The sequence below is a fragment of the Perissodus microlepis genome, chromosome 12 (assembly GCF_051167445.1).
Source record: "Perissodus microlepis isolate ML-2025 ecotype Zambia chromosome 12, ASM5116744v1, whole genome shotgun sequence".
NCBI classification, from domain to species: Eukaryota; Metazoa; Chordata; class Actinopteri; order Cichliformes; family Cichlidae; genus Perissodus; species Perissodus microlepis.
The window spans coordinates 11,795,684-11,823,543 of NC_140472.1; the positions used below are offsets into that span (position 1 = coordinate 11,795,684).

The window sequence follows — 27,860 nt, forward strand, 5'->3', positions numbered from 1 at the left end:
TTTCATCTTTATTGCAGAAGCGTCTCAGCCCGACCAAGAACTGCAGCTCCTTTCATCGTGTTATTCAGTGGAATTGTCTTCGTAAAAATGTTTGGGCATGATTTTAGAATGTGTGCCATTAACAGCAACCATAGCACTTCATGTGGAATATTAAAAAAGTCTGTGTCTGTTAAATAAACTGCAGACTTTGTGGCTAAACTAGGCTAAGATACTGTCTCATGATATAGACCTACATATGAATGGCTCCTTTTTAAATGGCAACAGTTTGAGAACTCCATCCATGTTTTGCTGCGTGAGCAAAGAAATGATACAAAAGATATCTTTTGTATACAAAAGATACAAAGAAATGATACCTAAAATGTGAAAAACAGCAATGGCAACAAAATATGCAGAAAATCTTCCAGGCGAGGCCAGCAGCCATAAAAAACTCCCTACAATCACACATCTGTATATGTGTGATTATTTCCCTGTCACAATCAAACATGGTGGATGTGTTCGCTGTGCGCGCGCGCGCGTGTGTGCACGTGCACATGTATGATTGCGGGTGTGTCATTAATAGGCTGCACTTCAGAGAAAAAGGTAGAAATCCGCCAGATGTTTTGCAGCTGGGTGGATCTGGTAGTGAAGATCTAGACAGCATCTGTCACGGGCGAACATTTCTAATCTGTCTTGAACATTAGGCAGAGAGCACTAAAAACCCATCACTGCCTGCTTGTGCGGCTCAGTTCACAACGTGTTCACCCGAGACTCTGAAGAGAAAGTTGAAATTAGATGAGAGCCAAACATATATTTATCAAGGCGAGTGGTAAAGGAGAAATTTTAACTACTACTTTTCCTGTATGGGTTATTATAAACTCCTGTGTGTGTGTGTGTGTGTGTGTGTGGCTGAAAAATTTTCAAAAAGCAAAACAGAGGCAAAATGAAGTTATTAGGGCAGAGTGCCTGAGGCTAAAGACCGGGGCTTTGAACTAGAGATCCAGCAGAGCTTAGTGAGGTCAAGATCTGTCAAACAGCAAGCACAACTAATTTCACCGTGCTCTTCTGGAAAGAGGATTTGGTCCAATAACCCCAGTTGTGCATTGTAAAAGCCATATATAAGCTTTTTCTTTTTAATATTTAAGTACAGTACACTTTGCCATTTGCAGTTTAACTTCATCCAGCCAATAAGGCTAAGACCTGTTACAGATAGATGCAGCCCTTTGTATTTTCGCTGAACTTTCTAGAAACACAACACGGATGCTTTTAGCTGACATACTTGGTGTTTGGAACTGTGGGAATCACTCCAAGCTGACCTTGATGCTCTCTAGATATTTCCATTCCTGGGTTCATGTGCCTAGTTACCAGTTGGTCAACCTCGTGCCCTGTGAACTGACCCTGTCCTCCCTGCGAGGTTTGAAAGGAAAAGAAACCCAATCCTCCAGGGAGCGCTCCGACTAACAAGAAAACTGCTGGCCCGAATCTCTCAGAAGTGCTGTGTTTTCCCACTGGACCACTTTCAGCTTAATAAACATCTTAACTAGCCAGAGGTCCCGCGGGAGCTGCTGGGAAATCCTCTGGGCAGCCACAGAGCTCAGGAGCTGGCCTTTTATTGCATCCAGGTGGCTGTTAAAAAATGCTGGCTGGCCATAAATGTCCAATAAAATGCAAGTGGCACCTTCGAGGGTGGACAGGGTCAGTGCACCTGTCTGTGGATGAAAACTCCATCCACTTTGCCTTGTCCAATCAGTTAGATGTCGCATGTTGTGCCATCACAGCACCGGTGGTTTACTGAGTGAGAGTACTGGGCCCGCAGGGTAGAGGGGTGGGGGGGACGCAGGCCCAGAGGTTTAACATTCCTTGTCGGAAAGGCAAACAGACGACCACAAAGAGATGCAAGCAACTGCAAGATGACTCAAAAGTGCTGCAAAGAGTGACCAAAAAAGCAAAGCAGCAAACAGATACAAAACCAAGTGCAAAACAGATGCAAAAAGATAGATAATGATCATAATCCCTTGCAATGTCTTCAGTCTCAAAATGACTACAAATGAGACCCAGTCAAAGCCAGTCAGGGTGCCTCGCCTCCATGCAGGATGAAGAGGCTGTACCGTGTTGGCCACGTGGCAAAAAACAGCACAAGTATGTTAAAATGAAGTGTTTCTTCTGTCACGATGAATTAAAACCATCATACTGCCACAATAATGCACAACGAACTGGTCAATTAGAGGAAAGCTCATTGAAATAGGGCCAGAGAACCGCCCGTTTATGTCTACTTGACACGAACAGTGGCAGCAGCCTCCCTTCATCTGTCCAGTCTGGTCCTTGTCCAAAGGGAGACTTAATTGTCCCGGGGAGGTTTTGGAAAGCTCTGGACGGTGTATTGAGCCTTTGATCTGACTTGAAAAGAGCTAATTGATTTCTGTGTTACAGGCAGCGTTAGAGGAAAGGGAGGGGGGAGAGAAAAAAAAAGATGCTTTCTGGTCATTTCACAACATGTGCCGAAATAACTGAGAGAAAAAAAAAGAGAGAGAAAAGAGGCCGGGAGGGGGTGAAGAGAGAGATCACCTCACACCCGACTACACCCCTGCTCAATTACAATAATTTGACTCACATGGGCTGGCCGACCACGGCAGAGGGAGCGGCGAGGAGAGCTGCTCTGGGAGATCACTCACCTTGCCTCTAGCTGAGGTACGGAAAGACAGATTTGATGTGCGGCTTCCCTCTGAGTGCAGCTCGGGGGCTTGTTAAGGTGGCGGCACAGAGAAGACCACACGTCTAACCTCTTGCTTTCAGTCTCAGTGGGGCACTCTAAAACCTGATGATGTCACCATGGAACAAAGAAACAAGAGGCTGACAGAGGTAAGCAGTAAAAAAGTACAACCCAAGCGTCTTTATTTCTTAGATTACACTTACTCATGAATTTTCCTACATGCTTTTGCTGCCCATGAAGGAAAAGCAGAGGTTTTGGCTTTTGAATAAACTCTGCGCTCCCTGTTTGTTTTTAATCATGAAAGTATGAGGTCAGCAAAGATAATGCTGGAGCTCTGCATCTTCTGGTAATGTGATTTGATGCGTCACCTGCTTAAGATAGTCCACTTTGGGTCCATCTTGGTTCTGAGTGTGCTTTGACAGGCCTCCTGCTTTTACTGCTTCACCTCACTCAGTCTCTGGTCACCACAGCTCAGGGGGAAACAGAGCTGTCAGAGGCAGAGTGGCAGTCTAAGCCTGTCTTAACACAGCACCTCAAACCACCTCATAAATACAGGCTTCCTTTTCCAATTTCCAAGCGGCCCATCCAGCTCTGTCTACATGCTTGCTCACTGCTCCATGTCATGCACTGGGGTGTGAGTTTAAAAATGACCATGGGACATCTGGTCAACTCACAGAGGGTGGGGCTTTGATGTGCTGCTCTGCAGCTCAGTTCAACTTTAGCTGAGCCAAATCCTCCAGGCAGCGCAAAGCTATTGACTGAGAAGCCTTAAGTAGGTCTGGTAGGTCAGAGATAACTAAGGAGTTCAGGTGCCTTGAAACAGATTTGTCACGTGTGAAAAGCTTAGAGACAGCAGCTCCTAACTACTGCACCTTCATCTAAAAACCAGTGCGATCCAAAGGCAGGTTGTTTCATCATTTCTCATATCATGAAGCCGAGCAAAAGGAGGAGTGAAAACATGTGAGGCTGTTTTTTGATGGACAGCACTCTCGAGGCTGGTCTTTGCCCTGCCTTTGCCCATCTGGAGCTTTCAGCTACAAGACTTCTTTTACCATGAAAGCAAAACTAGTGATAGGCTTCATCTAAACGTGCACATCTGGCCTCCACGAGTAACATCTCACTCTGCCTGCTGTCCATCTCCAGAAACAAAACCTTGTAACACTGAGAAAAACAGAGAAAGTACAGTTTCTGCAAATTAGGAGCTGCATGTTTCAAAGCTGGCAGTATTCAAAAGTTCTGTAATTCCCAGCACTTCTAATGAAAATCCTATGATGAAAAGGAGATTTGCTGGGGACTTTTTCCAGTCAAACTTGGCGCTTTGGTGAATATATATATGTGTATGTATTCAGCTCTGGGCCACAATGGAGTCTGAGGCGCTCTGCTGGACAAACTATGTGATGACAGCATTTCTAAATTAGCCATAGTATTTTTTTCCTCAGCATGATGTTTTCTAGATTAAAGCTTTCAGACTTGCACATATCTGAAACTGGTTCCAGTTTTAATGACCAGTTGTTATAAACCCGTTAAAATAGCTCTACAGATGTCCTGGTCGAATAGCAGAAGGGTATGAATGAGACTGACTCTTAAACTACAGTACCCACGGTCATTCTAATCAATCAGTTTGCTTACAAGTCTTCTATAATAATGCTCCATGGCACAGAAATAAGATATTTGCTATCTGTCATTTTTTAAATTACTAATTAAAAAATAATATTATCACCAAATTTAGTTAAAACAAAAAATATAAAACAAAAACTTGGCAGGGGATTAATTATTATAAGCACTATTAATATCAAATTAATCAAATACTTCATTGTTTACATACATTAATGATCACCTTTGCTTGTACAGTGTAAGTGTGAATCTGAAAACGTACGGTGAACTGTATATGTGCACTTTACACGCAGCGGGGGACGGGGCTGTCACCGTGCTTACATAAGTGTCACCTCTTCACGAAGAAAGCGGTCCTCTGTGCAGAGGAATCCTCTGAAAAGAGCAGTCAAAGCAAACGCTCACACGGAGACATCACCTGTTGTGTGCTATGCTGGACACCTGCAAATATCAGAAGTCTTCAGTAATTCTGAATGCAAAAGTTCACAATGCAGTATGATTAGCACTATAAGACTCTAATTACCAACAGCGACATTTATCTATTCACGACTTTCTGATACTAATTACCCCTGCACAAATGTGAGAATGGATTCTTTTGCAATTTAATTAGTTGCAAATTACACTTGAAGAAAAAGGAGACAAATTATGTCTCAGTACTCAAGTGTAAATTCTGCTTCTAAATTTGACCTCTATGTGGCAGCAGGGTGTTGTTTAGTTTATTTTAAAAAAAAAAAAGATAAACAAATAATTTCATGTAGGTTTGTTTTTAATGCTTTGAATATTAAGAAAAAAATGTGCAAATAAATATTACAATATTTGAAAATCAGCTTTATAAAACCCTCGAATTGATTTTCCTAACCAGTTTCCTGTAGCAAACTGCAGCTGGGTGAATATATATGGCATCTGAAACTGTTCTCGGTGACTCAGTGGAGGAGTCACTGCTGACGTGGGTGGGCGCCTGGGGTAAGCGCTCCCGTGTCCCAAGGCTCTGCTCATTCTTGCAGCGTGCTGCTCATGATAAACCTCTTGATGGAAAGATGCTTCTGCTGGGAAATGAACGTTAGACTGGCCTTTTCGTGTGTGATGAAGCTGCCTCTCTGTTCCACTCCGACTGCTACTTACTGTCAGCATGTACCCGTTACCCTGATGAGCAATATGTGAGTCACAGCTAACATACTTTCATGAATGAATCTATTCAGGAATACTAACTAGAAAAGATTAACTTTGAACGTGATGGGTGAAATAAGACAAAATGCAAATTTAGAAAAGTAACCTTCATGAAAAATAAATTATTTTGTCAAATTTAATTGTGCACAGTTGTAGCAACTATTTAAAATATTCAAAGTATTGAATTATTTAAATACAATCCATCATCCCAGTATCTCCATAAGGACTATTTTTTTTTCTTTTTTAAATTACACAATTGAAAATTGTGGTGTAATTTGATAGTTCATGATTGTTCTGAATAATCCCCTTTGTCCGTCTGTACTCTCTCAGTCGCTGTGACTCTGTCAGCTGAGACGAGGCTCGGTGACAAGTTACAGAACAATGCTTCGCTCTGTGCTGAAGTTGTACTGAAACTGCAAAGAGAAGAAGAAGACAAAGAGGTACACACACTGTTAACAGAATAAAAACATCACCAACAATTACATCAAGCAGCAAATCCACCAAAAATCAAATGTTACAGTCAAACATTTTCATAACTATAAAATAAAAAACAAACTGATTTAACATTAAAGAATAATTTGCTACTTTCCCCAAAGACTGAGAAACTAAACAGAACCACTGCCCCCTTGTGGCTTGGCATGGACAAGGCTAGAAATAAAGTGAGAGCCTGAAACACTGTTGACTTCTGTGGAGTTAACGACAGGAAATGCTTCATTTTTTTGTTTTGTTTCAAAGATTTTATGCATGTTTATTATTTAAATTAGTTTTTCCAAAAAGATCAAAATCCAACTGAGTAGAATTAAAATTTTAGTGCCACAAACCTGTGATGTCATGTTTAAAAAAACATAACACTGAATGTCAAAGACTGTTTTTGGCCTTGATATGGAAACGCTACAGACTGACATTAATGAATACCTCTGCGAAGGCGTGGTTTATAAATTTAAACGTTTTCATTCAGTCAGTTTTCGGAGCCACTCAATCTCGGGCTTCGATTAACCATCATAAAAAAATGACTGCAGAGCTCCTGGGGGTGATGTGCACATGTTAAATTTGTGGTGGCTGTGGTGTGTGATCTGAAAAAAAAAACAAACCCCAAAAACAATAACACTGTTGGCCCTAAATTATTAAACGACATCTCTGAAATACTGGAAGTTTTCATGATTTTGTTTGTGAGCGCTTTCTGGAAACTTTTGCACCAAAAGCTGTGCCCACTCCACCAAGTTAGACAGCTGTTATTACTGCAACGCAGCACTAGGTGATGCTGTATGATCACTCAAATAAGTTTCTCCAACTGACTCCACAGAGCCACAATGGCTGAAATCGGCTTCTCCGGATTCAAAGCACCACCTTTCCTCATTTTCATCTACTTGAGGGGGGAATCTGCAACTTACCCAAAAGCTGTCACATATCACAAGCCCGTTATTTGCGAAAAGAAATTCTGCCTCCCCCCACTTCACCGCCACCAACACCACACAAAAATTCAGTCTCTAACATCTGGCACAGTAAATAAATATTCCTGCGTGTACGTGTGTGAGTGTGGATGATGGATGGGGGAATGGGGTGTTATCAGGGAGAGCATGTATCAATGTCTGCCAGTTTTACACACAGGCTGACAGGACAGTGACACACTAGAACATGGGCGGCAGTCACCCAGACGAGCCGGGCTTCATTTCCTGTCCCTGCTCCACTGCCAAAAATATGTGACATGTTGTCTTCATTAATTCCACCTCTATTTGGAGCTCTCCCTCTCACATACCCCCTGTACACTACTGTCCTGCCATACATTCACATGGAAACGCACAGTCACGCAAACATAAGCAGGAAGAGAAGCACACACACGCACACACACACCCAACTCCCCACAAGCACTGAAAACTAATCATACATAGGTGCTAATGAAAATCTTGTCATGTGTGGATACACACTTCTTTTCCACCCTAACGTACTCCCTCTGAAAATCATTAGCCAGCCGCCAACAACATTTTTCAGCAGAGCAAACTACATAAAGACGTCACTTTAAATCGCTTACTAATTAACACTTAAAAAGACACAAATTAGATATGCGTGGCTAAAAGCAATTATAATATCCGCAAGTTTTGCGAGTCATTTGGGAAATGAAAAGAATGCCTAATTGCTGGAACCAACATCATCTGAGACATGGCTTAAGTGATGCCTGTTAGGAAATGGTCTTATCTACAACTGTGGCTGTGATTACAACAGTTTTCCTCAATTACATGTGCATATGTAGAATTCTGGAAAGCGCATCTCTTCCATGAATCTATAATTTTAAAGGGATTTAAAAAAGAGGCAATTAGGTTCTGTGCAGAAAGCGCCTCCAGTTTCTGAATACGGGAGGAAAAAAAGAGAAGGAGCCCTACAGTGAGGCACGGACAGTGACCTCTTCTGGACAAGAGAAGAAGAAATCTACTTCAAGCTGAGGGACAATTAGATCCAAAACAGCTGCCTTTTTTTGTCTTGTTTTGTTTTATACAACCACGAATAAAGTTCTGCTTCTTTAGCAGCCTAGAGAAAAGAAAGACAAGAAAAGAAAAGAAAAGAAAAGAAAAGAAAACATGGTGGATATTAAATTAATAATGTAGCACAGACCCAGAAAAAAAAAGGAGAAAATTTACAGACAGGATGTTTTCCAGCGTGTTTGCGAGAATATCACAGACTACGTTTCCACCCCCCACCCCCTCCTTTGTCCTGCAGATATCATTGTGGGGTAATAATAAGAGGAGAGAAGTAAAAATAACACAATGGTGAGGGATGTTTCCACTTGGAAACTAATTATCAAGCTAAGCTGTGACTTCATCCTCATCAGCCTGGCCCCACCATTAATCTTGTGCTGTCGTCCACTTCACTAAATCTTGTGTGTTACACTATCTCACATTTACTTCATCAGCTCCAGCGCGGCTGTAATTAATGATTTCTCATGCCCTTCCCTTCTCTTCCCCAGCTCAGCTCACCATGTGTCCTCCTGCTAATCACACTCTCGGAGAAGAAAGGAAGGAGGAGGAGGAGGAGAGGAGAAAGGATGAGAAGAGGGGAGAGGAAGAAGGGGGGGAGAAAAGAACATATAGGATGAGCAGTCAGGCTGTCTCCAACCCGGACACACACACACACACACACTCACATACACATATATGTACATGCCATTAATACCTGTGCTGACAATGAGCTTCATTCAGATGACCATATGACAAGATGGCGACTCTGTGTGATTTGGATAGTATATGACAGAAGACAGAGGCAGAGTGCAGAACAGACACCCGGTTTGATGAGGGAGTGTTTGCTCTGTAACACATCTCAAACCCAACAGCACCTGTTCTTTTACAGTGGTCTGTCACTTCCTGGCAGTTCTGATACCGAGATACCGTGCTAATGAGAGAGAAGGGGGGTTGTCACTCTCTTTAAAGCACACGCACACACACCTACACACATTCGCACGCACACGCTCGCTCACACAAAGACATAGCGGCTCTCTTTCTCTTTGCCATCACAAACACATGAGCTCCAAAGAAGGAGCTGCTGCACACAGCTGATCTGCTTCATACGAATGCCTGTAGGCTACAGTGTTTCATCAGAAATGTGGAGGGCTTTGTGGCGCTTTCTACTCACTCGGCGTGATCTCTTAACTTTTTATTTATTTATTTTTAACTGCAAAGCTGATTGGAAAGTTAAAAAGTTTATGTGACCGGAAAAAGGCTCCTTAAGATGTACGGCGCTGCTTGCGAGATTCTCGATTGAGCTGTGTGAGAGGTGGGGGGGGGGGGGGGGGGGAATTGGGGGAATATAAGTCAAGTGTTTTGGAACAGGATACGAAGCTTTTAAGAAAGAATGGCTGCCTAGCTTGGCCGTGCTTTTATTCAATTGGGGCTTAGTGGAGCCAACAGGGCCTCGCTGTCTCAGACACTTAATTACAACCCCAAGACCGTTTGCTTTGCATTCTGGGCCAGCGGCGTCAGCGGCAGCCGAGCATTGCAGCCTCTACTCACTTCCTCCTCGATGTCTGCCAGGGATTTGATCGTAATGCCCATTAAATTGACTTGCTGCATCTGAAATCAAAAGCAGGGGAGAGGAGGAGGGAGAAGGAGAAGGGGGAAGAAAAAAAACACACACAAGAAACATGGCGGTTAGGCTCATGGCTAAGTAAGCATGCTTAAAATCTTTAATCCTCTCCCTCTCTGTGTCAATACAAACGGGGCTATAGTGACAACCACCGCCAGCCAGCCAAATGGACTGCATTGAGCCAGCTCTGCCTGACTGCACGCATTCATCACTCAGTCTGGAGGAAAAGAAAAAGGAAAGAATAGGGAGAAAAAAAGGCGAAGAAAGGAAGAAAAGGACAGAACTAGTGTTCACCTGAAGAGAGTTTGTAGGAAAAATCATCGGCACCTTCATAAGAAATCATTTTGCAGTTTGTCACTTGAGCCACGAAACCTTTTGATTTATTTATTTGTTTTTTTTACCTCTTTGGGGATTTTTTGCGAAAACTTCTCCGAGATCACAAAGGGCACATCATCCAAAGCTGCAAAAAAAACAAAAAACAAAGTTGAAGTCTGACTTTTATACATAAACATATTACTCCCCACTCTTGATCCCAAGAATCTCAACGAGACTAAACGTGGGATTATAAAAACAGCAAAGCTATCAACATCCCCAGCCACCCTGACACCTCCCTTCCTTCCGTCTACGGAGAGAAGATGAAAGGCTTTTTTTTTTTTAATTCTCCGCTGTATTTGAGCACCTCCACTCTCTCTCCTCCAACCCAGCCCTTTCCCAGCCCTCTTCCAGTTTAATTACTCTTGATTATTCCCGATTCCGTCTTGTCTGAGAGATGTTCACCTCCGAAACAAAGACACACTCACACTAGGCACAGAAAAGCGGAAAGAAGAGAGACAAAACATTCACCAGATATCAAATTTGCATGAAAATAAGCCGCACTGTTCAGCTGGCAAAAAAAGTGGATTGAAATGAGGACTTGCCAAGAGCGTGGTGGTATAATTAGCATTTGACCAAACAAACGAGCTTCAACAGAGCTATAATTAAGCAGGCCTGTAATTAAGTGTATGCCCTTTATCATAATGATCGTGGTTAAAATGGTGTGATGGCTGCCAGTTGATTATTAATGGTGTAACCCCGTCCTGCATGCATCCTGCACTGGAATCAAGGTGTCACGACTGTCAGGCTAGAGAGCAGCCCTTTGTTTATAAAATACATTAGGGCCCAAATTAACACAGGGTGACAAGAGACACAAAGCCTCTCGTTTCCAGACTGAAGGGAAAACTGCAGCTGCTCGGCTTCATTAGAAAACTCCCAAATCTGGAGGCACAAAACTTGCTGCAGTCGACTTCAACGCGAGCCCCAAATACCAAGAGGCCAAGCTTCCAACTGGTGTTCTTTCACCCGCAGTCCATCAGGCGCTGGCACAGGAAACGGAACTCATAAACGTAAGCCAGAGCTGTTCATGAGTCATCGTTTTGGGGGTGGAAGGGATGGGGGGGCTGAAACTCCTTTTGGCCTTTTCCTGTTCACACAGCAATATCTGAAAATTATGAAATTCTAAAATATCCCTCACTTTGACACTTATGCGAGTTGCTTTCCCTTTCTTTTTTTTTCTAGGTTATTACACAGATCCACGGTTTGGCACTTTCCGCACAAGTGCAGCACAATGTGATCTTTGTAATCAAAGCGTGACCCGCACCCTGCGTGACCGCAGGAAAGCTCGCTCACTTCCTCGGATTCCAATCATCTCCCGTAGTAAAAAGTGCAGCAGTAGCAAGACTCTGCGACCGTGATAGCCGTTTTGTACTTAAACACAGCGGCGTTTTCCCCTGTGCTGCTGTTCTCCATGAGCCCCTGTTTCCCCTGCCTATCCCAGCCCAGAGCGCTCCTGCTGATTCCAACTCTCTCTCTCGGGTAAATAAAGGTAAAAAAGTTCTGTGTACATAATTGCAAAAATAACAGACTAATTTGGAATTGCTACACTAATTAGCACTTAACAAAGCTAGCACTTCTGTGGTACAGTTAACACATGATTCCCAAAGGAGACACAAACACAGTCTTAAGGCGTCACAAGCCTTTGTTGAAAAATGTTATTTGAGTCCATATATGATATAAATTTGAGCTGATTGACACTAGATGAAGAGTTCATGCATTATCAAAATGATTGCATTTCAGGAAAGTCGGTGGATCACCAAAGTTATTCCTCCTCTGTGCACCACCATTCAATTTTCTGGGAACAAATCCAATATTTAGAATAGTTCAGACTGGTTCAAAATCAAGAGACATTACTATCAAGCAAGCGATGTCACAAGAAGGTTTTATAGGTGCTAGGAGTAAAAACACATTGAGCCCGATCTCATCTCCCTGCAGCGGTTTTGAATGCGTTGCTATTTGAAGCAGAGGGCAACTAGGTAGGCATGATGGCTTGTTCAAGCTCAGGACTACAAGTGAATAAACATGCACTCTGTTGCTGGGAGTACCAACGCCAGGCACAAGTAGGCAGGGAGAATACATCTGAATCAATAGCCAGCAATGGGAAGTGGAGATTGTGGCTGCTGATGGATCTGCGTGGCACAGACAGATGAATGGACAGTGCTGAAGGCCAGAGAGTTTCTTTATTGCTCAAGGATTACATTTAAAACCAGATCCCACTTTGTATTCCTCCCCCATCTATACCAGAGAGGCTATCTTACATCCAGACAAATGGAAAAGCACGGGTGGTGACTTGGTGGTAAGGAATGGATGCTGTACTGAGGAGAAATCTGAAGGTGCAAAGGGCAAAAATAATGTAAATCCAATCTTCTGAGCAGGAATCCCAGTATGAAGCATGTTCTAGCTGCTTAAATGGCCCCGCTACACTCCATTAACTCATGAGTGCATTGCAGTGCGGGGAACTGGGCAGTTATTTGGCATTTGGAGCCTGTCAGTATATTCAGCACAAAAACATCTGGAAGGAATTTTGGCATAGCGTCTAAGATGATGATGGTGATGATGATGATGATGATGATGGTGGCAGTGAACACAGAGGTGGTGTTAAGTAAGGAGGACCCTGCGGATTGAGTGATTGTAGTGTAAAGAACGAAGTCAGCACAGGCCCCGTGTGGATCATCGCCTTATTAATGGCTCCGTCAGGTGCGATGAGCAATGGCTGCATTGTCATCTCCAGCCCCTGGGCACAGATGAATGGCTGTTTCAGGGCGGGAAAGGCTCCCTCGTACGCTGGGCTGAGCACTAATCCCTCACTCTTCCATTGTTGGATGCACTGTCACCCAGGATTTCAGCAGCGCCATACATTGCATTTCCAGGGCTCTAACAAACATGGCCGCGTGCAACGCAAGCGGCGGCATACCCACAGACACACACACACGAACACATAAACCACACCGAGTTGTGCTCCGACACTGACTGATGGAAAAATATGCGTGGGTGATCGAGCATACCCCATATTACCTGAACCACAACTGGAGAGTCGCACTTTAGGAATGTTGATGAACTTTTATTTTACACTTCACTAATTCAGCAGAATTGCATTGATCTCTGTCTAGTATGATTACTTGGGTGAATCTGTCTCGCAGCTGAATTGGAGAGGGGGTGGGGGCGGGAAGGCGGAATCAGGGCGATTATGCGAAAAGTGCAAATGAACGTCTTTTACAAGTTTTTACTCGTGATCGAGCTGCCATCTATTGTTTTGTGTCACAAAATAATCTGAACATAGAAATAATAATTTAAAAAAAAAAGGTTAAAGCTTTATCTGGTGGCTGCTGCATTTCATATGCCAAACAATTGGATGCTGCTTTTTTCTCTGTGTGTAGCCAGAGCTAGACATGGCACTGCCTCCCCTGTCGGTGCGACTCTCAATTTGAGTTGGATTCTTTATGCAGACCATGGAAATGCTATTCTAGCTGCTGCAGACCCTGCTCTCTGTCACCTCTGCAGATAATGGTGAGTAGATGAACAGAGAGCTGGAGGAGGACCCCCTATGCCCACTCACAGCCCTTAGCCTGAGTCTGACATGAGAAATAGTGCCCAGGCCTGACAGCATCTCGGAGACATATTGTAGTTTATTTTGTCGCCCGGGCATGCCATCTGTGCCATTCCAATAGAGGGTGTGTGTTCAGGCTGCTGCAAGAGAGAGGGCGCGAGGCTCTGGGTCCCTCAGTAGCTCTGCAGCCACGGCAGGTCATTAGTCAAATTGCCTAATGAGAGAGAATACAAATGGCCCCCTACCCTGACAGGAGGAATTTTGGAGGTGTCAGAGCTCCTGACCCGTGCTATGAGAACAGATGATAGCGAGTTGCTATTTTCAGATTCTTTTAATGACTATGGCTCTATGAAACCCATTCTTTTTCTTTTATCTTTTTTTCCCTCCTACTTTTTCAAACCCTCTAGACAGATGAGTGAAAAAAACCTTTGCAATAGCGGAAATGTAACTTTTTAAATTATTAAAATGTTTACCGGGGAGTCGATTAACATTCTAAAAAAGAGTGTAAAACGCTGATATTAAAATAGATCCCGCGCTGAAGTGATGTTGAGGGTTTCTGATAATCTATTTTTATTTTCTTTCTGCCGGCTGTGTGCAGTTTGTTTCCGCAGCGGTCTCACGGCAGCAGTGTGTGCGAGCTTCTCTCGCAATTCTCCCGACAGTCAGTCAGTTAGTTTATACTGAAATATTAATTTGATTTCGTCCTAACGCTTAAAAAACGTAAACAAGCTTAAAAGGTTTCTGAAGCACTAAGAGTGCGCCGCATAAGATCCAGTGGATGAATGCATTTATAGTTGCATGCTACAGGCTGGGGATGCTACAGAGTTCAGGAATCGTGGAAGGAAAGCGTCGAGTGAGTGGAGAGAAACTGCACCATTTTTTAAAACTCATTCTTTGTCCACTTGACTGCTTATTTTGATCTTTAATCCATTAAATTAAGTAAAACAGTTACTTTCCTAACATATGCAGTGTATAAATAGAATGAGATATGAAATTGGCTTTATAGTCAAACTGTAAGCAGAGCTGCAGCTGAGATTTTCGTGACAAGTACCAAAAAGTAACGAGACAGACTGCCAAAACTAGCAACAGACTCAAATGGAGTCTGAATAAACTGCTTTATTGTTGAATTCACCAGTGTTAAAATTTTGCTCTTTGTTACCAGAGGGGTGCAAAACGACATGCTTATGTAGAATGACCCACTTATTTTTCCATCTGTGACAAGCAGTCCTTGAAATCTGGTTGTGGGTAGGGAGCCAGCCGACAGCCTCAGTCGGGCGCTGGTCCATCAGTCTTCCAGAAAGTGGGCAGATCCAGCAACACTTACGGTGCCTTGGCTACAAACACCGCTGCATAACGCAGAGCGCTCTGAGGGGGTGCGTACATGTGTGATAACTTCTCAAGACCGAGCCTGTATATGTAGCACAGGCTATTTAGCGTGAAGCACCGAGGCTGTTCGGTCACTTGGTTTAAAACCTGTTTTAGTCATTCCTCTAAAGCACTTAATGCTAGAGAAGTACAGAGAGAACCCTCCTTGCTGGCTGGGCTGAACTCTCATGAAATTAAATGGACAATCAGATTTTAATCAGCAGCACAGTGTGTTTTAAGACACTGCCATGGCATTGGCATTGATCCCTAGCTGTGGCTGCTGGTAAATGTGCAGCAGAATGTGTGTATAAATGGGGTACGCCTCTCTGGACAAGTGTAAAAGCTGGCAGAGGGCTGACAGTAAATTGCATGTGCCGGATGGGACACAGCAGAAGGCACAATTACACAAATCCCCTCTTAATTAGCGGTTCTGTGGGCAAACTAACCCGTAATGATGCGAGGGATGTGGTGAGCCCCAGAAATCCTAACAAGAAACACTCACCAGCACTGGAGACTTGGTCATATGGCCCCAGCTCCCCTGAAGTATCGACTGACGCGTGATCTGTTTTGATCAGTGCAGCTGCAGGAGATGATTCCCATGTAGCCCTGCTCCTCCACAACCCCTAGCCCTTGCTGAGCTACTTGCCCTCTGGACTGTGGGTAAAGCAGCAGGCCCTATGTGGTTGTGGGTGGTATTATTAAGTTCTCCATGCTCACAGTACCAAGCAATGTAAAGTGGCATCTCACACAGTGAGTAATGAACTGTGCCAGAGCGGAAGCAGGAGGGATGACAGCCAAAGAGGCCTCCTTGGCAGCCACTAACCTGGGCATCCACCAATTTATCATCCCCTAGAACCAATCCACCAATGCTGCACTGCCATTTGTCATTAATTATGCTAATAAGGACACCATTACTCTCCTGATGAAACAGGAGACTGTTATTAGTATAATGCATTTACAGTCTGATACATATTCACTTGCTTATTACTTTTACAGTGTGAGGATGAGTGGACTTTGAAAAGAGATATTTTGCAGCACCTAAATAAAAGTGCTGTTACGTTTGAGCCTGGAACTTCTCTGTACACGCTAATGGACTATTGCAAAACGACAAGCCAGCCGTTTCATAATAATGCAATATTCCCTGCGCCTCAACAAAAAAAATGGCCCCATCTATGCAAGCACACGGATGTGTTTGAACCTTTTCACAGCAGACTTTCATGGTTTTAAGCAAACCAGTGTGAGCAGAGTCATTTAATATAGCTTCTGGGAACCCCAGATGCCCTTTTCCAAAACGACTTCATTCCCAGAATCTCATTGTGCTTTCTAAATCACACCACAGTATGTATTAGAAGATCATTAATTACAAACTTAACAAGTCAGCAGAGCCATTAAAAGATCTTTAAGGCATATTTGACCATAAATCTCCTTAAACTATATTTAATGACTGGATTTTTGTGAAATATTTTTTATCAAGTTCTAATTAGATGTGTGATAACAAACCCTGCTGTACATGGGGCAAATGAGGGAGCCGTGACAGGCCCATCCATTGAGCCTGTCCACGTCTGGACACTGAAACTAATGGAGCACTGCTTCTATCTCAGGGATGGATAGAAAGCAATGAGGGATGAGACTCCAGAGTCCAGTCTGGCCTGCAAATGCAAAGCCATTTAAAGTCTCTTATTTGACTGTAATAAAGGTCCAAAAAATGCCCGAGGGCCTCAAGGCTGGAGTCAAAAATTCCATTAGGATTTATACAGGATTGATCCTCAAATACTTAATGGCACCGTCGCACCAGGATCAATCATGTTTTGCTACTAAACCTGGATCGTCTAATTGAATAAAAGTGACTGAATGGCGTGAAAGCCTTTAATCCAGATGTGCTTTTTGACACTGAGTCGTACTCCACAACGGCTGACTATATCTACAACTGGAAATACTTGTTGTGCCTGTCATTTGTTTAAAAATAGAAACTGACACTTTCTGGAATAATGCAAAAAATGTGAAAACAACAAGATCTACATAACAAACCATCCAAACTTTATTCTAAATAGGAAGCAACGCTTGAGATGTGAAGAGAAAGCAACCTTTTTCGCATTTCAAGAGATTTGGATTAAATTTTCTTTTTTAACACAAAACACATTATTTATTGCTATTATATTTTAGCGCAGGATTTGCACCGTAGCATTTTGTGCCCGTGCTTCGCTTCACTCGTGCAGTATCCACCCAAGACATGCTGCCATGTCAATATGGAAAACGTACATATAGGTTAATATGAGCACAGAAGCACTAAACTATATGCCATTCATTTATTATGAGGTAATCAGGTGCTTCTTTGTATCAAGACTTGCTAGCAGTAGTTTGAGAATGTCTGTACAGGCATTAGATGTAAATACTACAGTTCTCCCTGTGAACTTTCCCTCTCTCTCTCTGTATGTTTCGCCTTTTGCTGACCAGGGGAATTAAGAAGCAAAACGTGGGTTTTAAGAGTGTTCCTTTCATGTCTTGATGGAAGCTTTGGCATTACTTCAGACATCAAGATCGGTTTCATAGAAATCCCATTCCATCTAAAGTAAAAGCTCGGCAGTAAATCTGCCCATACCTCCCCCATAACACTTCCATAAATGATTCATTCAGCTCAGTTTAGCTGATGCAAAACAGAATGTTAGTGAGTTGTGGATGGAGCCCGAGCTGCAAGTGGAGGACAAACCCAGCTGCTTAGCAATTTCATCAATCTTTGGAGAGAGAAAGGAGAAAGAAGCGAACGCTGTACACTAATAATAACTTTTGTGTCACTATCCAGAGGTCGTGTTTTTTAATCCCTCAGCCTAAAGAATTGTGTTATTCTAAAATATAACCCCAGCGGTGCAGAAGCAGTTGAGATCCATCATGGTTTGAGATAAGAGCCGGCTGATCTCCTCCCTCTGCACAGCCTCGCCCAGAACTACACAGGGAGATAAGATGGAACTTTTGTTTGAAACCTGATGAGAACCCTCTTAATGAAAGTGCTGCGCCAAAAATAATCTTTTTTCTCCATGTTAGTCAATCAAGAAATAGTGTAGTTGGTAGGGGGGGAAAAAGGAGAAAGAAAGTAATTTTGCATAATCAGTGAGCACCATCTGGAACAATTAACCAAATTCCACAGAACTCAGAGGATCAGTCATATTGGCTTATTAAAGATCCAGAATTATACAAGTAATAAATCCATGGAAAAACGAAGCGTACCCCTGCCTGTCACGACTATTTTAACTTCAAATACAGTGGAATACTTGATAAGGCTGAAAAGAGGAGATTAATATATGCAAATTATGTCGAGCATTTAAAAGCCCCCCAACAACTGTCTCGTTTTTTTTTTCCTCTTCTTTTTTTTCTGTCTCTTATTACAGGGCTTTATGTTTTATTCATACACCAACTCACCTGTCATTTCATAAGCTATAATATTATGAGGGTATTATTAAACAGCATAAAGTGGAGCTTTAATTGGAAAGCTCCATTGCATTTTCCAATTATTTGCAGCAAATTAAAAGCAGATGCACATAGTTTAATAAGAATTCTAATATTGTTTCCTGAAAATCAAAAATCACTGTCATCCTGCCAAGATATTTTGCAAACCCAAGTTAATTTTCAGCTCCCTATTTTTTTTCTCCCCCTCATCCTCCTCCTCCTCTGAAGGATGAACCTTCTCGTGTATGTTAATTGAAGTTCCCCTAATGGATAGGGAAATAATTGCTCTCCATATTATGTTAGATCAGGGCCAATGTCAGTATTTATTTTTGATTAATGCTATAGATATGTAAATGTATTACTTTTTATTACATTTACCTTTTTATCAGATGGATGCCTGCTGAATGCTATATATTGTCCAGCAGGTAATAAAGACAGACTGCGATGCAACGTGGTTTTATTTTAGAGTTTGGGGCTGCTTTTTTGTGTTGTTTTCAAAACATTTACATTTATTTATTTATTTATTTTATCAGACATATGCTTTTTAGACAGATAGCTCGAATGCATGTATAATTACTTTTAAAAATATCCTGATTTTCTGCCAAGGTATGAATAAAAGACCTAATTGGCAAAGGGACTTGGCATGGATCAAAGCAACGGCGGTGGAAGAAAAGCAAACGGTTCGAGCTGCAATGAAAACTTGATAACTTTTCAAATGAGCTCCAACTGTCAAGAGAAAGAGGGCTGCAAAATAAATGTGAATTAGTTTTTAATATTCTGGTAATAAATGTCAAAGCTTCTGCACATCACATCTGTACATGATGTGACTGCAGATGACAGATTTCCCAGACATGTTACCTCTCCTCCCCTCAACTCGCCTTTTTTTGTGTGTGTGCGCGCACGTGTGTGTGTTGGGGTTTTTGTTTTGTTGGGAAGTGACGGAGGGTTTAATCAAGAAAGCAGGCAATTCATCAATCCTAAAGAAGGCGCCTGTACAACCCTGACAGAGCGCACATGGTTTTAGACCAACTCGAACCTGGCCAGCTGTCAGCCCACACACACGCAGGCGCGCATGCACCAGCGCACAAACACACACCGGGGCTACCGACATGCTAACAATTAACACAAATAGGCTGTCGGCTACGACCTCACACTTGGTCCGTGGGCCATCATATTGTTAATGAAGGGAAGGCGCGTCCTCTCACACTCGCAGTGTGACGCTCCGAGGCTGACGGGTACGCAGTCTCAAGTAATAAAGCGAGAAGCGTGTCAGGCTAACTCCATTATCAATTTTTCTTAAAAATCTCGCCAGCTCATAAAGAGGAGAAGGAAGGGGAGCGTGCACCTGCAAAGGACAGTTTTCTGGAGATAAATGGCGACTGCTGCCAGCGCTGTGTACAGTATGTGCAGGTTCCTTCGCTGTCACTCAAAACCCCGTCCCAGCGGAGGAATCCCACACCAAATGCCACAAACTGTTCAGCTGTGTGGTAACGTCTGCTCCTTCAGGGCCTTACTTGTCCTGACCATCTAAGAAAATGACTGTCATACACGCACAATGATGTATTAATCAGTAATTTTGTCAATGATATGCTCTTTGTCTCTTCTGTATTTCTTTTCCTTTTTTTTTTTGTTTGTTTGAACATCACTGGATTTAAATTCAAGGTCCTTAAAAGATAAATACATTAAAAAAAAACTGAAATAAAATCAGTATCCTGAACTGCACATATCCACATGTCACATCATGTTTTTATATATTTAATAAGATGGGTGTAGCACGGCCATAGCCTGGGACTCTGCTGGAGCAGCAGGAGGATTCCTCACCACATGGTGTCTCTCTCCAGCTGGATAAAAACCTGCCTCATTCACCTCGTGTGGCTCACACACTCTTTTAGACTCGAACGTCTCAGCCGGCTCTGACTCGGTGGTGCTTAGGCTGTCATAGTCTAAGCTCTGTTTCCTAATGAATTAGCCTTTTTTGTGTGTGTGTGTATGTGTGTGTGTGCGCGTGTTTTAGTCACGGAGCATTGTAACTGTTGTTGAGTTTCTCCTTGACAAAGCCAAAGGAATACCTCCAGTGCATGCAAAGGTGCATATGTAAGTATGGCATGTGACGGACCGTCTTTGACAGCTGTTAAATGTTCTCTTGAGCATAATGCCGAGCTCCTCCGGGAAGCCACGTTCTCTGAGACGAGCAAAGCTCTGTCCAGCATCCAGCAGTGAGAACATCTGAGACAGAGCATTTGTAGATCAAGTGCCATCGGAGCTGCTTTTCCAAGTACAGACAGAAATTTGTGTTGTTTTTACAAACGGCAAAAACGACACAGAAAGCATTAAGCATTATATCAACTTTGACAGCAGTTTAACAGCATAGTGCATTCTGGGAAATATTCAAATATTCACTTCATGTAATTGTCTATAGTGACAGCATCATAAATAGCACTGACAAGCATATTTGTGTGTGTCTGTTTGTGTGTGCGTGTGTGTGTGTGAGTGTGTGTGAGTGAGACACCTTTTACCTGTCATGGTGTAGAGTCCAGTGCCGTGACGCTCAGAGTAAATCCTCGAGCTGGAGAGAGAAAAAAAGCAACAATATTCAGTCACGTTACACACAAGAAAAATGCTTGTTAACTTTGTGTTTTGGAACACCTGTGCTCCCAAAGACATCCCTCGGGAATTCAAATATAATAAAGCAGGAAATTTATTTACGGATTAAAAGCATTAGAACTCCTCCAAAATACAAAGGGCTTCCTAAAATGTCCAAAGGCAAAACAGAGCACTGAAATAACAGGGTGAACTTGAAGAGGAGAAATGGTCGAAGTTAAACTGTGCCTCAGCTGCCCAGGGGCTCGAGCAGACCTTTAGCAGGGGTTTGGAGCAGGATCTTGTTAATTCTGGAGGAACTGAGAGATTCCATTATTCAAGGCAAGTCTGTTTTTTTCCCTCTTCTCTCCCTCTTTCATGGCCTTGTATTACAGAAAACAGCACAGAATGCACTTTGCGGGGAGTTGAAGTTAACAAACCATATAAGATTGAAATCCTCATCAATCAAGCTATCATGAATTACACCCTGTGACTCACCCCTACGGATCGATAAATCCACAGCAAGCAGTGGTGGTGCTGGTGGGGGGAATTCACAGCTTCAAGAGAGCTGCATAACATGACATGCTTTGTAGGTAAAGGGAGCAACGATGGCATTATAAAACAAATGCTCTTATAACGATAATGCAAAGCAGTTGGCGATATCAATAAAAAAAGGGGGAATTGCTTTCATTAGAGCACACGCGAGTTTGTTGTTAGAGACCACGAACAAGACAAGTCGGTTATAAAAGGAATCTGAATTATAACGCAGACAGAACAGATTCTGGGAGTGAGCAGGTGTGAAGCTGCAAATAACAAAGTGCGTTCTGCGTGTTATGTACTGTTTTTGGTGTGTTTATGGGAAAAAACATAATCAATTTTTCACTGACGGAGAGTGTAAAACTTAAAAAAAAATTAAGACTAAAGCCGGATCTGCACATTCTATTAGTACATGCGCGAGTTGTGACTTGCAAAGACTCGTATCTACGGACGACATAAATAAATGCAATAATTTCCATCAAGAGCAATAAAACAAGACTCGTGACAGGCTGTGGTATTTATGAGCTGAAGCCTGCAACTCAGATTTATTTGCAATGAAAGGGTCGACTTTTTCTCCTCCTCATTTACATCAGCATTTGGCCATGTTAAATCCAGGCCAATGGTGAATTTTTAAAAGGTTGGCATCAATCTTGTGGGAACGATTGCCATATTCAAGGCAGACTTCTTTTACCCTGCAAAGGTTGATTCCACAGCTGAGGAGCTGAGGAAGAAAGGTGCGCGTCTCTCAAAGCACAGAGACGTCCCTCGGAGTGATAAAGTGAAGGCAAACGGTTTAAATGTCTTTTAAGGGATCGCAGTTTGTGGTGTTATATTAGCGCTCGGAGGAGACGCAGAGAGCAGGGAGCTCCGCATTGAGTCTGGCTATTTATCTGTGAACCTAAAAAGTGAATGTGGTACTCGTGGAAATCCCCACTAGGCTCGTGGAATACTGTTCCACAGGCAACCTCCAGGGTTTCTTTTCCCATCTGTTTGAAAAGCTCAAAACTGTCTCAGTCCAAATTGGTGATTTCTAAATACAATTTTAGGTGGATTGGAGAGGGTAACATATGGCAAATCAATTAGACAACTAATTCTTAAAACAAAACAGGAAAAAACAAAAACATGGCAAGTGCATTTGCTAACCAACAGCAGTGTTATGTTGGCCACAGGAGTTTTGACAACAATTAATCCTCATTTCAGGCAAGGAGAGCCATATTGACACATATTCCTAATTTGAATATTCAATTATAGTGTAGTTCCTCATCAAATTAGAGTAAAACTGGGAACGCGGCCTGATAGATTTACACAATTACAACGTGGATCAAGAGTATTATGTTCCCCGTGAAATCTGCCCGAGTTAAAATCAGTTAAAATAAGAAAGCAAACTAAAGCACAAAGGATTATTCGACAACATGAATTACGATTCAGTGGTGTTCGTTTTTTGTTGTTACAAATAGCAAATGTGGAAAAGAGTTGTCTACTTAAAAAAAAAAAAAGGAGGAGAAGAGAAAGTGGAAGAGACAGTGGCGACAGACAGGCAGGTAGGTAAGATGAGAATGAGAGTAATATCACTGACTGAAGAGCCAGAGCTGCGATACAGAGAGCTGGAAGCTCTTGTTTTGACACACATCCAGCCTTTGCCGTGACAACATCTCCACACCTTCCTCTATGTGCCAACAGTGCTGCTTTGTGGGAGCTGCTTTCTCACCCATCATTATCCTCCTTTAAGTTCAGTGTCAGGTGTTGAAAAGAGAATCTCTTAGACTTTGGTGGCAAATCACCGAGTAGTCTCTGCCCATCAGATCTTAGCTGATCATGCGATCATTTCTGGCACCGCTCTGCATCCATTCGCTTGATCTCGGCTAGTTTTTGCAACTTTTTCCAAAACGTAGCAAAGTAATGAGTGAGATTGAGCCGGGAAGGATTGTTCTTCAACACTTCAGACAGGGGATCTGTCATGCGACACGCTGACAGTCACCGTGTCTCTTTCTCTCAAGAGTTGTGTGCAGTGGGAAGTCTTGGTTAACCAGCGTGCAATGAAAGCTGATACAATAATCGCGCGGAGCAGCAGCAACGCGTGGAGTGTCACAGGTAGAAGACTGTGCAATCCTAAATGTATTGATACGCGTGCCATTTCTGACACTGATGACTATCGAGCCTTCAGGTGTTAAAGGAAAAAAAAAAACTCTGAAATGGAAGAAAAAGAGACTTTGCCTTGACATTTTTATCACTGCACAGATTGATTTAAAAAGTGTCCGTGTGTACAGTGGCCCATTATTTTAAGAGAAATGTCAAAAACCTTGATTCTGAGTGAGGCAAAAGAAATTGCAATGTTAGAATAAGGCTAATTTATGCTAGCAGTCACTGCAGAGGTCAGATACCAGCTTCAACAATGACAGTTTTATCAGGAGAACAAATGGCAGCGATGGTCAGGAGGAGGAAGCAGGGAGATACTTTACTGGCCACATTAAAAGGCTGACCGGATGGTGCTGTTTTTTTCCCCCTAACATTATAAAGTCAGGGACTTGCTGATACGGTCAGGCTTGACAGAGAACAAGCTGAAGTGGTTGACATCAACCTGCTGCCATGAATGAAATCAGAACACCGTCTCGGGTTGAGACGCTTCAGACAAACCTGATAAAGAGACGTTAAGCACACAGTGTTTAAACGTATTTGCGCAGCAGACGGCTCAGCGGGCCTCCTCCCTATAACTTTTAGTTGCTCAATATGGCACAACAGCCTGAGCCAGTGAGAAACAACCATTTCAGCTTTACTGTTTATCCATAATTTTAACTACTAAACTGCATGAGGAAAATAAATTATTGCATTACAAATCCCCAACATTCCTTTTTGCAGTTTTACAAGCACCTGCTAGAGTCTTGCATTCCTCTAGAAGCAGAGCTTCTTTAAGGCACCAAGGACTTTTTCTGAACTTGTTAGAGCTCTTCAGAGCTCTTATAAAAACTGTGCAACTGCTGTTCACTTTATGTTTTGTGTTACGTTACTTGTTGAGTTCCTTTGTGTGCTTATGTTGTCATTTTTATGGTGTCCTCTCTATGACAGATCTCACTAGAAACAGAGATTTTAATCTCAAGGTTCCTAATGCTTAAATGAAAGTTGAATTTAAAAAATCAGTTAATTAATATAGGATTTGTTTAGGACTTTTCTTCACGCTGAATAGAAAGTAGATCACATTTTAACACCTGTCTGATTAACATAAAACCTGAAATATGATGAAAAAGCATTTCTTTTTTTATTATCTGTAGCACTTCACAGTAGTCAATAACAATTTTTCATTACAACGTATGAATTTAATGCCACCTGGACACAGCAAACAAGCCAGATTGGTTTTGCAACCCCAGTCACACAGGGTGAGGCAAGTTTTCATGGCTGTTTCCTTTATACTGATAATTTTATAAACTAATTATAAAAGAGACTCGTTACAATAATCATGAAGGTAAATAATTACTTGAAGCCATAATTCTAGTATAAATTTCCCTATACTGTGCTTAGCAGTAGTAAGAGTGGTTAAAATAGGTCTGATGGCGTTGACTGAACCTCTGAGTCACGCCAAAGAAAAGCCCTCACCAGGCTCATTATTTCACACAGAAACCACTCATAACTTGCATTAGTGCCCACGAAAGAAAAGCTAAAGTGTTTTAAGATTTTTGCAAATTCAATTTCAGACTCTTAAAGCAAAACCGAAACTTCTCAGCGCCTGCGTTTTACAGCTGATAAAAACGATACAAAAGCAATTTAAATATAACACCTTGGCCTCGATGCAGTAACTGCGCGTGTCCCGTAATGATGCAACGCTCTGCAGTTACTGCAGCTCTGTTGCCGCCGAAAAAACCTGATTTGCGGTTTACGTTTGTATACAACCCTAACGAGCTCTCGCCGCCCGAGGCAACATAACATTTGAGAGGGATCACTGCAGCTTTCAAAATTATAAGGGTCATTAAAAATTTATACATTATTGACTGTATTTAAAACATCTTTTCCACTGACTGTAAAGAGCACTTAAATTTAAGAGGTGCTATTCTCCAACGGCCATAAAGTTGTAATAGATAGCCCGAAGGAGGCATGAAGGAGAGAATTTTCTCTTGCTGAATATGAATAAAGTATAGTGGGGTAACAGTGCACAGACAGTTACACTGTGTTACTGTACTTCTTCAGGGAATCGGTGCTTGTTGAGGAGCTGTTTATAAATCACTGTGTCAAACTATCTTATCTGTGACTTAAAAAAAATTACAGAACTATTTATGGCTCTATGTATGGCTGTCTGAAGTACATGTAAGAACTGCCACTGTATAAATTGCCCACAGTTTCGTCCTTATGCGTCGGTGCATTACGGATGGAAATACTCTCAAAAGAAGAGTCTGACAGTGGAATGAATTTTAATGTTAACACAAAAACAGCGGCCTGTGATCTCAGCAGGCATCAAGAGTAAGGGGGGGGCAGTGGGTGTGTGAGTCGCTTCGAGGTACAATTTATTCCAACCTCTGTGCCTCACCAACTTGAAAGTGGGCTTCAAAAGAACTGAGGATTACCGGCAAGAGAGCTGTGAAGGCGCACGTGGGCCCGAGCACTCGATCTAACTTCATCACATCAAAGATTATTGACCATCGGCTTCCAAAATATGGACGATTCACAAAACTCCACGCGGTCTGAACCTGGGGTTTTGAATCCACAGCCTTCCAGTTTTAATGGTTCTCACCCCACTGCACAGCCACGGCGAACAGAAGCTCTGTTTTGAATACTCCTGCTGGTGGCTTCCACCGCTCTGGCCTGCTGGAGCTTTTACTCAGCCCGGCACAGGATGGCAGAACGTAGCACTTCAAGCTGGCAAAGACGTCAGATCGCTGTGCCAAGCTTCACCCTCCACAGCACCGCCACACCAAAGGAGTCTCGATTGTTTATTTACAATTTGCTGTGGAAATCCCCAGCTCTTCATTGCGATAAATAATTGAGCTGTTTGCTCTGGACACAGTACAAAGGTTTGCTCCGTTCACTCGGAGGCCCGAGGCAGAGGAAGCCGGAGAAGCATGAGCAGAGGCGGGGACACACGAATACCAGCGTGGAGGAGATCTTGGTGCTCTCCCTTCCTCTGCAGCTGTCGCTCCCTCTCCGGGCTACATCTCCTCTTTTTTTTGTCTGCAAACTACAACCCTCTTGTCACCGCAGTCGGAGGAGCAACCTCCCTCTGCCTCCTGGGACACTACACAAATAGCAGGAGTTTAGCCCTCATTGAACTTCTGTTCTTGTTCAGGGGTTCCTGTCTAGTTAGCCCCGTCTATCCAGTTCACCCTCGCTACCTTGTTGTCCAGCAGCAACCTTTACAGCAGATTGCCCAGGAGTGATCAATTGCTCGTGTCTTTGTTGGCGTACAAGAGGCACAGGAGCGTAACAAAAGCTCACAAGCACAGGAAATGAAAAGTAAGGCAAGGAGGAAAAGTTAAAACCCGAGACGCACAGCTGAATATTGTGGCGGGGCGTTACCTCGCTGTGCTGGGTCGGGCGTCGCTTCCGACCCTGCCGGACGTGACTCTAGACGGCTGATGTTGGCGAACATCTCCCAACCGATACCATATTCCCATGTTGTTTAGTTCGCTGTGTACGAATGGAAAAAAAGCCACACAACAGCTTGGTTAGCAGTTTTACCTGCAAATGGCAAAATGATTGCAAGGAAAAGAAAAGTTACAAAACTTCACGATTTCATTCATTCCCGCTGTCAAATAGCTCACCCTACACAGGTGTAGTTAACAAGATGGGTCTTGGACTTTGCCGTGATCTGGATGTCACATACAGCTGTCTTCGCATCCTCACGAGGGCTCATTTTCACACAGAGCCTCCTCTTCCTCATGGCAGCTTCCTCTGATGAGTCAAGTAAATATGAGGATGTCAGAGAGAAATTGTTAGTTGATTATTCAGTTCTGTTTTCTCCCCAGTTTGGGGCTAAAGAAAAGGGGAAAAAAACCTGTCGACAGTTTGAGCCTCTAGGAAAAAATATATATTCACAAATCCCATTTATGCTTTGCTATTTAGTCATTACCATCCTCCGAATAAAAGATGAGCTAATATCAGTTTGTGGGTGACTTGCTGTGCTCAAAGGGGAAATGAGTGGACACTGGAAAGCCACAAAATTCACATGTGTTATTATCATTTTTATCGCTTTAGTAGGTAAAATGACAGAACTAAGTGAATCCTCCATCAGCTTTAGAGCACAACAGGGATTTAAACTCAATATTCTAGATAGAAACTCATACATAATGTCACATGTATACATTAAACATGGATTCACATAAAGTAATAAAACATTAAATTACAACATAGCCAAACAAAACATAATCTCTTTTCTTCATTCTGGCAAAAAGAAAAAACAAAAACAAAAACACATTGCCATGCTTTCCCTATATTGCATCTGTGCCTTGCTCATTTATTTCCCCAGCAACACTAGAAAGTGCAGTGTAAATGCAATGATAA

At 42.6% G+C, this 27,860-nt stretch overlaps 1 protein-coding gene across 1 annotated transcript in view; it reads right to left on the reverse strand.

The window, feature by feature from the left end:
- Positions 1–5,068: 5,068 nt before the first annotated feature.
- mvb12bb (multivesicular body subunit 12Bb) overlaps positions 5,069–27,860 on the reverse strand; it is a 32,831-nt gene continuing 10,039 nt past the window's right edge. Inside the window, exons 4-9 of the mRNA XM_084947134.1 lie at positions 27,122–27,251; positions 26,877–26,987; positions 20,777–20,826; positions 9,937–9,995; positions 9,463–9,522; positions 5,069–5,877 (exon numbers count right to left, since the gene is read on the reverse strand). Coding sequence (XP_084803260.1) covers positions 5,836–5,877; positions 9,463–9,522; positions 9,937–9,995; positions 20,777–20,826; positions 26,877–26,987; positions 27,122–27,251 — 452 coding nt within the window. The 3' untranslated portion in view covers positions 5,069–5,835. The remainder of the gene's footprint in view (positions 5,878–9,462; positions 9,523–9,936; positions 9,996–20,776; positions 20,827–26,876; positions 26,988–27,121; positions 27,252–27,860) is intronic.